The sequence below is a fragment of the Halyomorpha halys genome, unplaced genomic scaffold (genome assembly GCF_000696795.3).
Source record: "Halyomorpha halys isolate HHAL.00 unplaced genomic scaffold, Hhal_1.1 Scaffold157.1, whole genome shotgun sequence".
In the NCBI taxonomy this organism is placed as follows: Eukaryota; Metazoa; Arthropoda; class Insecta; order Hemiptera; family Pentatomidae; genus Halyomorpha; species Halyomorpha halys.
Window position 1 is genome coordinate 1562899 of NW_027114029.1, and position 11921 is coordinate 1574819.

Genomic DNA, 11921 nt, shown 5'->3' on the forward strand with positions numbered 1-11921 from the left:
ATGTATTTTTATAGCAACAGAAAAATATGAATGTTTTGTTTAAGCTTTTCCCCTTCTCTACAATCGTACCATAAGTTTCAAAGACTTACACATACCTCTGACTTTAATTGTCAACGGTGACAGTGTTTCTCAACTTAATTTTTATGATTGATATTAGTTTCAAATTTCAGTTACTCTTTGAGTAAAATATTTTACCTCAGTTTTCGCAGTTTGAAATACAATCTCAAATCTCCTATTTACCAACCTTAACTCCCAAAATTAACAAAACCTAGTTTAAATTAACTAAAATTTGAGCCCTCATATAAGCTGTTTTCTTAGTTCAATAGTTCTTCATTAATCAAAATTATTTTTTCACAAATAAATAGACAAATAGATAAATAACAAAATTTGTTTAAGCGTCAATAGTGAATAGTATTTTAGTTTTATTATCATATTCATTCAACATGAACATAATTGCAGAAATACAAAAAATATGTAAGTGAAATCACTTGCCTATCATAACATACCGAAAAATCAGTTTTGATTTTTAAAATGCCATAGCATTAGGGGAAAAAAATCAATAAAAAAAACCAAAATAAATGTTACATTACAAAATATGTTTAAAATACTGTTAATTTAAAAACTGACACAAAAATAAGATAATAAATAGCCTCATATAATTATTTATATTTGGTTGTCTTTTTACTTTCTAATATTATGGCATTTTGAAAATCAATACTGCGAATTTTTGTTTTGTTATGATGTACTAGTGCTATCTTCAGGATCAACTATTTACTATTGACCCTTAAACAAATGTTTTTTTTTTTTACGAAAAGGCCTTGAAGACCATGTGCATATCATAACTATAATGCATCCCCTTTCTCTTCTCCCAAATGTCCCTCCCCTCATGGGCTCTGCCAAAGCTTTCTCCCCTCAGACCACACAAGACCCTTTCTGGAGCACTTCTTTCTCACAAGAACCTTTTTTTTTTTTCCATTTTATTAAAAGCTTTTCTTTTTTGGTTTTCGATGAAAGGGTTAATAGTAGGTCTGGTATGCTTCAGTTATTATTAATTCTATTTTCATAACAACACAACTACAAATGATCCACCGTCCAATTATTTTTTTTTCTTAGTATTTTGAGAATTTTTCTTGATTATTATTCAAAAGTAGTCAACCATTTTTCAAAATAAAAAAATAAATTGATTTTGGGAGGAGGGGGGAGCTGAAGTTCCTCCCTTTCAAGTGCCTGGTGATTACAAGTTTACACCATACAATCCAGAGTCAAATGGGAAGGTTGAGAAACAAGAAAGCTTAAGTATACTAAAATATACTTTATTATATCTTCACAGATAATTCTAATAACAATCCATTTTAAAATAATCTATTTCAATAAACAACAGTTGATAAAAACAAAAGTAAAAGACAAGACAAAAACAGATTTAATTTCAAGGCAGGTTTACATGGTTCGGTTTCCTCTACTCCAGCTTAGCTCAATTAATATGAACTGTCCATATTACTTGAGTTATTAATAACATTTACTTGCCACAATATAATACATAAATAAAACTTTTTTATTTTAAAAATTTGGTTAAGGATATGGTTCAAGTAGTTATCAAGAATAACCACTAATAAATAATAGTTAACCTATTTATAGAATAGGGACTTTTCAATTTCAATAAATTTCTTCAATAATATTTTGGTATCATTCTGGACGTAACATGGGGACCATGTTCTCCTTGATTACCAATCAATTTAATTATAATATGTAATTAAAAATGTTACGATTTAAAAATTAACAGAAGAAAATATCCTATTACCACAATATGTAGTTTATTGATAGTCATCAGGAACAATTCAATACAAGGTAACAACCAAAACATTAATGTGATATTGGAGGATTATGATTATGGTGGGAATTGAAGAGGTTCTCCAGCAGCCTAGCTAATTTAATAGCTAAATCGTATAATAGAGCAGAATTTCTAATAGCAAGTTGAGCTGCGACTTGAAGTGCGAGGAATACTAAATCCTTCCAGCCACGAGCAGCTCTCAATCGATCCCAAGTCGTAATACCTTCACTAGCAACTAAGTGTAAGCTACTAGCCGCAGCTGCACCTGAAAATAAGAATATACAACAGGTAAAGATACAAAGGAAACATTTATTTTCAGAATAAAATGAAAAAATTAAAATTTGAATCCATTTATCAGTAATAACAGATAGTGAAAGATATAGTGAACCATAGATTTAATCAAAAATAAATATAAATGGTTGGGGAATTGGTCAGGAGAGAAAACATAGTAAGGTAAATTACACCAATATATTCCAATCAAATTAGGTTTTATATTGCTTAGCACCTCCAGAACATTATGAGTTTTAAACTCCCACAGGTTTGGAATGGATATAGTATAAACTAACTGTTTTATAATTTTTTTTTTTGTCTAGAAAATTATTGGTTTAGTGAACAATGAGCCCCAACAAAAAAGGCTTTCATAAGCTCATTTAATTTCACCTCTATTTATGTTTACTTTTTCTTTTAGAAAGTACTTTAAACGCAGTGTAATTGCCTATATCAGCATACCATCGAATGAGTGTAGTACTGGTTTACAACTAAAGTACTTCATTGTGCTCCTCTCAATAAATAACAAAACATTCAATTTTCTACCTTTGCTTTTAAGAAAAAGAGCAAGCTAATATTCAAGAGTTGATTTAAGCATTGACAATGGTCTATTTTTCAAATAAAGAAAATGTAACAAACTTCCTGGAGTTTCTGGATCTTTATTTTCAGACAATATAATAATTTCAATATAATTATAATTTACATAATGCAGAATATGATTATTATTGATTATAGAAGATTGATTTTACATTGTAAGAATAATTTAAAATAGGTCTGGCAAGTAGATCAGCATAAATTCCTCACCATTTCTATTGGGTGGGTAGGTACACAATTACTTTTGTTTCAAGGTTTAAAAATAAATTTCAAAAACTGTTTTAGAATAAAATCTAAGGAAGGAGCTGTGTCAAACATCCGTGTCAAGAAAAATACTTTTGCATATGATGAAGTAAAAGTAATGGATGAACTTTGATAAAATTAATATTGGAATATTTTAACAATAATCTCCTTCTTACTTAAGGCCAAAAAGAACTGAGCTGTTTTTGGAATATTAGTGTTCTAAAAAAAATAGGGAATCCTGATAATTCAAACTTCGTTTAGCCAAAAATGAGCCTAATCTGAAATTGAAATTAGGGTATCATACAATTATTAAACTTTAGAAGACCAGGGCCCTGTTTCATAATGAAAGCTAAGTATAGAAACAACGTGGTTATTGCACTAATCATGTTTTTTCTTTTATAATAGGGAGGACTATTAGTGATATTACAGAAGTTAAAAAGTACTAAAGTACAAGTTACTATTGTAAAAGTCAGTGTAATTGTATTAAGTTAAAGCGACAGTATTAGTTTGTACTTTATTATGAAACAGGGCCCTGGTGTAACTTCACCCCAAAACTTTACTAATAGATGCCTCATGGTAGAATCATCTTAATAAGCATTACTCACCTTAGTCTATAAAATTTTAAGAATCTATTTGAACACTTTTATGATATATTCTTTGGAATAAAAAAGAAAACTACTGTGATTCTAAGTTGTATAAATTATATTTATGAAAATGCTTAGTTTAAATGTTAGTCATCGGTCTTTTTTATTTGTTCAAATTTGAGGTAAAATTATTACAATTTTTTCAGAAATTTGATATCACATCCTTCCAGAATTCTATGGTCTAGGAACACATTCTAGGAACTAATGGTAGAATGTTGGTCGTGTATGATTTTAAAGTGATAGATAATAGTTGAAATAATAATATTTCAAAATGAGTGTGCCAAGAAAAATAAGTTTAGCATGTGTATGAATGAAGTAATTCACAAAATGGAGACAACAAAAAAGAAAAACTAAATAAAAAGATTGATGTAAAAATACACAAAGTTAAAATATTCAGTGCAGTCAAACACCCTTATATTTCCAATTAATTAATGAATATTAAAAATAAAAAATTAAAATTTTATTGAAAATTTATGTTGTTGAAAACAGTGGGCACACGTAAAACAATTGCTGGAACTATGTTGCCTACAAGCACAGAGTAAAGGACTAATGTCAAATCACTAAAGTTTAGATAAATTTGGCTTTTCTTATTTAAAACATATTTCCGGTCAGCTAATATTATTCCTCAATTTTATGTCAGTATTAAGCCTGATTATACTGCCAGGCAACAACTATAAAAAAAATTGTTTACACAAAGGATTTGTCACCAGAGTAGAAGCTTCCACCATAAATCACAGCCTTAATCCTTTGTATTACTTTATAATCATACACGACCAACATGCTACCATTCGTTCTTTCAGAATTATGGACGGATATGACATCAACCCATTAATCCATTTCTGAAAAGTTTGTAATAATTTAACTCCAAATTTGAACAAAAAAAAAAAAAGAGCCTTAACTTTACTGATTAATTGACATTTAATTTAACAAAGCGTAAAAGAGCTTTCAAGAACTAAAGACCTAATGTTTAAAGATGTATAAGCATTCTTAGCTTTTTAGGATACCTATCTTTAGAAAGAAAACAAAGTGGATAAAGGATTGTGAACTTATTGGGTAATAATATTATTTCATATAGGTTGTTCCAAAAATATGAATGTGCAATATATCGATCATATTTATTCTTTTATTTAATAAATATAATAGCACTTTTAATTAATTCACTTTTCATTTTTCTAGAGCAGAGGTGTCAATACTACAGCCCATTCTGCATTCATTTTCATTATATTCCATAATTTACAATATAACTAAATCAAACTTTAAACAATAAAATTATTTTTCCACAATGAAATGACAAAAGTTTCAAAATAAACAGAATTTAACTGATATGTATCAGGTAGGTAGAAAGCTCTAATCTTAAGGACTTACAATCAAATTCACCTCGATTGCTACCTTACCTGAAACTACCATATCAACATCAAACTAACAAACCTACGCAGGATTAGCAATCCTATTTCCTATCCTAAATAGAAAATCCAAATTAAAATCAGAAACAGCTATTCTTATTTCTAAAACAATTCTCAGGCCACTGCTGATGTATGGCTGTAAAGTCTGGGGAGCAACATCCTTCACGAAAAGGAATAAATTACTATCTATTCAATATAAAGTCATAAGAACTGCAGCTGATGTTCCTTGGTTTATAAAAAACAGCCAATTGCATCGATAATTACAAATAGAGACAATAGAGGATTATATCAAAAAAGGGTTCATCAAGTTCCACTCCCAGTTACCTACAGTTAAAGGATCAGTGACCGACAACTTGGGAAACCCAACCACAGCCCGAAAACTGAAGCCCAGGCTGCTGCAGGACATCCTGTCATAAATTCAATATTTATCTATATTTTAGTTCTGTCATTGTCACTCTAAAATTTTATCTTATCTTAATTTCTTTTCTTTTTTTCTCTTCATCTTTTTCTTACATTCAATTTTTTTTTTCCATTATAAGTCAATTATTTATTTTTTTAAATCCATAAATATCATTGTTTTTGTTATTAACGTTTCTTTTATCTTTTATTAAGAATTATTATTTTAATCTATTTATTTTATTTTAATTTTTGTTTTATTTATAACATTGTATATAGTTAGGGGTGTTTTGAATGAGACTATACCCCTAAGCCTAAGCCATACCTAATGCTCAAATCTAATAAGGTGATGTTCATGAAATGTTTTGATGGTACCTATAGCAAGTCCTGCAGGTCCAAGCAGGATACCTCCAGATGCTGCTCCTCCAAAAGTGATGAGAGCATTATCCAGAAGGACACGGATCATTCTCGTCATTAGTCTCTCTATAAAATGTCATAAAAATTATATTATTAGTCTAGATACATAGAAAAGGGAATTAATAGGAAATAGTATCACAAATCAGTAATTCAAGTCCGCTAAGTATCTTTTATTCTTTGTCAACAAAGATGACTTCCTGCTTTTCTAAATATCTCCTCAGATAGTTAACACTTCTTAATTTCATAATCGTATAAATAAAATAACACATGTGAATCATCTGTCTGTTATTCCATTTAGCTACTTTTCACAATAAAAAAGCTGACATAATTATTTTCCATTGCTGTATAGAATCATAAAGTATTTAGCACCATAAGGAGGCTTTCCCGTAAAAACTTAAAAACCATTTGCTTAAGGCTTTTTAAAGCATAACGTGGCTAAACCATAAAGAATTAGTAATTAAAACAAAACATGGAGATTGGTACTTGGGTTGGGAATCAACAAAGATAGCAATTCTAGAATATCTTCTGTCACTTGATATAGCTCTATGTTCTGTGTCATGTTTGGTGCTGCATTTCCAACTAATTTTGTAATTGTAAACTCCCTTGAGTAGGCATTCACCCCCACATTCCATCAGGCATCAGTGACTGACCTGTCAGTGGAAATGCACAAACACTCATCTTCTTTACACCGGACAGATTTTTTCTGAATAAGTAGGGTTTAAATAAAAAATCAATATTGTTGTACGAGCTATGTTTGACTACAGAACCCATCCCTTTTTCAGAGATCAAATCCTTTTCAGTACACATCTTCCTTTCTTTCTGAAGTGAATTTTGCCAAGCATCTAATGACTAAATGTCTTTAGAAAGCTCATCATAATGATATGATTCGTAATTATTCTGCTACAATATCCATGATAAAGATGCCAAACAGAAGTTAAGATATCTCAAACTTTTTCTGGAGTCCTCATAGGTTTAATTTGCCACAAGATAAAATCTAATGGTGTTTGTTAGAAATCATGTGAGGGCTTTAAGGATACCACAAGTTTGTGTTGACTCCTGAAATTCCTTCCTTAATAAATGTGGCTAAAAAACAAGATTTCTTACTTAAGTTGGATCAACTTTTAGCATGTCAATTCAGATGATGAAGTCTTGGGACTTTGGAGCAATGAATAATTTAAAAAACATAAATGAAAATATGCAAATTTTTATTTATAGAAATCAGCAATCCATTAGGTTAGACTATTAAAATTATTTGAAATCACAAAGGTTCATCAACATAAATTCGAAGAGAATGAAGCAATATAAAAAATGTTAAGAGATATGTAATTACCTTCTTCATCCATTTCTTCTTCTCATCAAAAGTATCTTCAATTTATGTCTGTAAACAAGATTATATAAACAGAATATAAAAATTATCAATTAAGTGACAATAAAGATACTTACATATATTTTTGTTGAAATTAAATGGTTAAAATCTAGATTTTCATAATAGATCAATTACTTTTTTATGCTTATTGGTCTACATATGAGTTAATAAAATATAATCTGCTCCAATAGATAAGTGACACTTATATTATGCTAGTTTTCATACAATGTGCACAACTTCTAAATAACATTGAGGTAAAATACATAATATATCTTAGATTTAGAAAACTGTTATGATATACGGTGGTGATTTTTGATTTTAAAGACTTAATTTATCGAAGGACACACATTGAATCAGTAAAAACATTTATCTGATTGTATTGATCAACGAATATGCTAATGGTGACACTTGACTAATAAAATAATGATACCAAATTACACATTTTTTAACAATGTAGGATTCAGGACTGCAGATGATCTAGAATCTCTATAATTAATAAAATCGATTAAATAAAGTATAATTTAAATTATTACTAATCAATATCAGTAAATATTTTTAAAAGTAATAACAATATCATACTTTTGGTTACTTGTTGCAATCAAATTGAAGATACAAAAGATAATAAAAGATTTGTATTTAATTAGAATGAGTCAAAACTTACTATTAAATAATTCCTCGAGTAAAAATGGGGGAAACAAAGCACAGATCTGCGAACATGTATACAAATAAATTAAATCCACATATTTATGTACTTGACAGGACTAAAATTATGTTTACAAATATGAAGCAGGTTTGCCAAAAACTGATCAGCTAAATTTATATCTCTTATTGTTGAAATATTTTTAAAAAGTTTACTGAATCGTTTGATAAATTATCTTAATCATAAATATGTAAAATTGTTTTTAAAACCACGATAAAGTAATCATTTTAAGCAACAGTAAACAGTAATTATACCTATGGGAGGGGGGGGAGAAGAGGAGAAGTTCTGAACATGACTGCTGGTAGAATCTTCATGAATCAATTAGGATAGGGCTGAAATAAATAACTGGATCGGAACAAAAACTAGGTTAGGTCTGGGACCATGATTATAGCGAGAGGATGCAAGCTTAATTCCGCCGTTCCTCCTAATAATAGAATAATCGTAAACAGATCTAGTGTTACCTTCCCGCTACTTACCTTGGGGGAAAGAGTATGATGTATTGATAGAATTTACTACATTTGATGTCCAGTCCATATTTGCGATTAAATTAGCAATTTTTCAGGTATTTAAAAAAAAGGGGTAAATCCTATTTATCTCAACGTAAACCTGGGCATATCATGGGCTTTGATGACCTCAGAGGTTTACGCTCTAATGCCCCAGACAACAACAACAACAACAACCTGGTCATAGCGGATGTGGTCAACTCCCCTCTTCTTCTTTTTTTTTTTTTTTTGTGGCTTCACTTTCACTTTGATGTATGACTCCTATACTACGGATATGACTATCGAACACGATCGCTGTTGGTATCGGTTATAAAAATACTACGTCAAGGTTTCTCTTCTTCCTATTTATGGGAATTTATTTATGGAAAATTAATGGGAATTTTAGGACCCTACCTCAACTGAGGATGGGTCCATTGAGAATTTATTTATTTCTTAAGTGGGCATATTGAACGGAAGATGATTGTTGTGATCTAATTAAAGCAGTAATGATTTTATATTTACGTATTTAAAAATATACATTAAGTGGGCTTAAATACAAACCAAGTTATAATTGACAATTGTCGACCGTTTTCTCCAGAAGTATCCCCAGTACGTGGGCCAAATCCTTTCATCGTGCTCACTCATCTTCTCTTCCCTTCCCTTCCTCTCCCACATCCCTATTAGAGTGATAAAAAAATAATGAAAAATTTTCAGATTCCAACTTTCAACAAATAACTCATCTCAAAAAATGAAAAAATACTGTGCATCTTCTTAAGATAGCTTACCTAAAACTAGTATCTAGCAAAACTTGAGCAGGAAACCTACTAATAAAATTTTTGGACCAATTATTGGGAAAAAAGAAGCCAGGAGAATAAAGGTATAAAAACAGTAAAATGAACTTTAGAAAATCATATAACTTTGAATTATTCTGAATTAATTATAGGATCTCATTTCAAAAGGATAACGAGAATTAATCATACTAAAGTGTAAACAATTTTAAAACAAAAGAACATTAACTATATCAATAAACGACAAACGTATTCTAAAACATATTAATTTTTTTTTCCTTTCCGGTAGACTTGTGTGAAAATGGCAATCATGTCATATTATAGGCTTTAGGACTACCGTACATTTCAGAACCTTAAAATTTCTCTGTTTTTATTTTGAGGTTTTATTTGTTCACGACAATGTTTTTTCTTTTTATTTTGTTTGGGACAAATTTTGAGATATTTTATAGCCTGTTTTAATACAAACATCCAACAAAAAAATCAATTGAAAAAATTGTTGTAAGCTTTCAATTAAGAACGGAAGGCAGTAAAAATATTTTATCAAGATGTATGGAAATGAAGCTTAGAAATATTTGAATACAAAAATGTTGTCTCCGGACAGGCTAGGACCAGTGGTACAACACTAAAACATTTTATACAATAATTCATCATGTCTGTCGGAAGGAAATGTATCCTGTGGTTGTATTTAAAAAACATAAATATGTAGTTATTCTAGGAACCACTTTATTCCAGAATAATCCATAAAGTGAACATCGTCGTGATACTTGGAACTATTTATTACAGTTGTCTCTCCCTTATCCGACGTTGCCGGGACGTGACGCCATATAACGGAAAGCATTAATTAATGAGAAATGTAACACTTAAAGCTTCAAAAAATGTGTTTTAGGTGAGTTAAGGAATAAAAGACGTATTTTTTGCTAATATTTATTAAGTTGACCAAATGCACTTAATGATTTGTCCAAGCCTTAAAAAGATATTTTGAAATCTTAGTTTACTATAGTTATCTTAGTATAATACTATACTAATCTTAATTAACTATTGTTTAATTATTTAAAACAAAATCTAAAATTAAAAATATCATTTGTTTAAAAAAACAGTAATTATCTTTGGTTTCACCAGTATAACATTGTTCCGTGCCGTATAGTCCCACAACTTCTTTAGTGTTAAAACGTCTAAAAAAATAGAGGATGGTTGACGTTTAATATCACGAAGGACTTTCTCTAAAGCCTCCTTACCTTTGTGTGTCATATGATCAATTGTTTCATCTTCATTATCTTCTTCTTCAAAAGGCTACTTCTCAGGATTGAGTACAGTTTCAATTATTTCGTCATCGCTCATAACGGGCACTTCTTTATCATTACTGTAGTTCCAGCAAACGATGTTATCTACTTCTGCATTTTCAATTTTTTTTATAGTTGACCTTACATTGAAGTGTTTTTCCAAAGGTAAACTAGAACCAAATTTTCTTAACTTTTTCTCTAATCTTTCACTGTACTCTCACCAACTCCTAAGTCCTTGGCTGTTTAAGCTACTGGTTAACTTCACTAGTTAAGTGATTATTTCCTGGTTAGAAGAAATTAAATATTATTTTTCACATAAAAGTTAAAAATTAAAGTACAACTGTAACTAAACGACTTAGAGTAAGTAGATTTCCTCGAGCTAGATATGAAAAGAAATTATTTTTCTTTAAACCCCCTTCACTTCTTAAAATAGAACAAAGTGATTCCCAAGAACTCTTAGTTGGTGGTAGTTAACGTAAAGTTATTCCACGATCTGTGCTTTTTGCAGCCTGCAGATTTTATTCTTTCTCCGAAAATTCTTGTGATTACGTTAGTTATCTTATCTACACATGAATAAGAAACCCTACAGAACTCAATTTGGAAGCCCCAAAATTGGTTCACCAATACAGGAGGTAATTTTGGCATTTGCTATACTATCTTCTGCTAAGTATCTAAATTTGGAAAGTTAAAAGAAATGAAACTATTTTTCGAAATCTAGTAACTGGAAAATTTTTAGAAAGCGAATATCCGTTTCGAATCTTATGTTTCGAGTAATTATTGTTGACTGAATCGAGACTATAACAGCGTTCGAAGTCATAAATAAATTCGTCAAAAATGTTACTAATAATAGGTCTCGCCTTGCCAACGACCTTTATACAATATTGTGCGGAAATATGATAGTATCAGCCCCTCGATATGAAATTGTCCTCAATTCAGATGTTTCATTATACATATAATATTAGTGCTCACCTGAACATTTGTTTGTTTCCCAGTATCGTAGTAGGATGTTGTATGCTTTTCTCGTTCATATACTTCTTGCATTGCTCAACCTCAATATGGCAGAAGATTCGTGTCCTGTAAGTAAATAGAAATTTTATTAAAAATTCATACTGTTTAACTAGAAATAATATATTTAGTTAAAAATATTTCGGTTTACATTAATAACAATAATTACAATAGTGAATTTAATTGCATTACAAGTAAGTACCTTTCAACCAATCGCATTCCACTGAACCAATAAAGCCAATAAAATGAGATCATTTGCAATCCATACATCCACGTGGGAACTTTAATTATTAATTAAAAGTCGCTATTCAATAATTTTATTTTACATAATTAACAATAAAATAAAATAAGATAATAAATTCCTGAGCAATGGTTAAATAAAATGTATATATAATTAAAATATGTGTTAAAATTTTATTGTGCAATTTGTACAATTGTTAGAAATGTGATTTGAGGAGAAAAATACAAATTAAGTTGAAACAGAAGTGTTAACTTAAATTAAATATAT

The 11921-nt window shown here is 29.6% G+C and overlaps 1 protein-coding gene across 5 annotated transcripts; it reads right to left on the minus strand.

Moving 5' to 3' along the window:
• Positions 1-1297: 1297 nt before the first annotated feature.
• On the minus strand, positions 1298-11482 carry LOC106678727 (uncharacterized). Of its 5 annotated transcripts, XM_014417445.3 has the most exons (5): positions 8113-8250; positions 7820-7865; positions 7123-7170; positions 5751-5858; positions 1298-2093 (listed from the first exon to the last, which is right to left on the minus strand). In XM_014417445.3, the coding sequence occupies exons 3-5, from the start codon at positions 7133-7135 to the stop codon at positions 1861-1863; spliced, it is 354 nt and encodes a 117-aa protein (XP_014272931.1). In that variant the 5' UTR covers positions 7136-7170; positions 7820-7865; positions 8113-8250; the 3' UTR covers positions 1298-1860. The 5 variants fall into 5 exon arrangements, with proteins under 5 accessions (XP_014272931.1, XP_014272934.1, XP_014272933.1 ...); XM_014417448.1 differs by lacking the exons at positions 7820-7865; positions 8113-8250 and adding an exon at positions 11378-11482; XM_014417447.3 differs by lacking the exon at positions 7820-7865 and having other exon boundaries at positions 8113-8253.
• Positions 11483-11921: the final 439 nt, after the last annotated feature.

What these genes read in the sequence shown, in the direction of transcription:
- LOC106678727 (XM_014417448.1), bottom strand. An exon ending in ACCTGCAGGACTTGCTATAG is followed by an intron (nt 2,094 to 5,750) that starts GTACCATCAAAA and finishes TCTTATTTTCAG; the next exon opens with GTGCAGCTGCGGCTAGTAGC.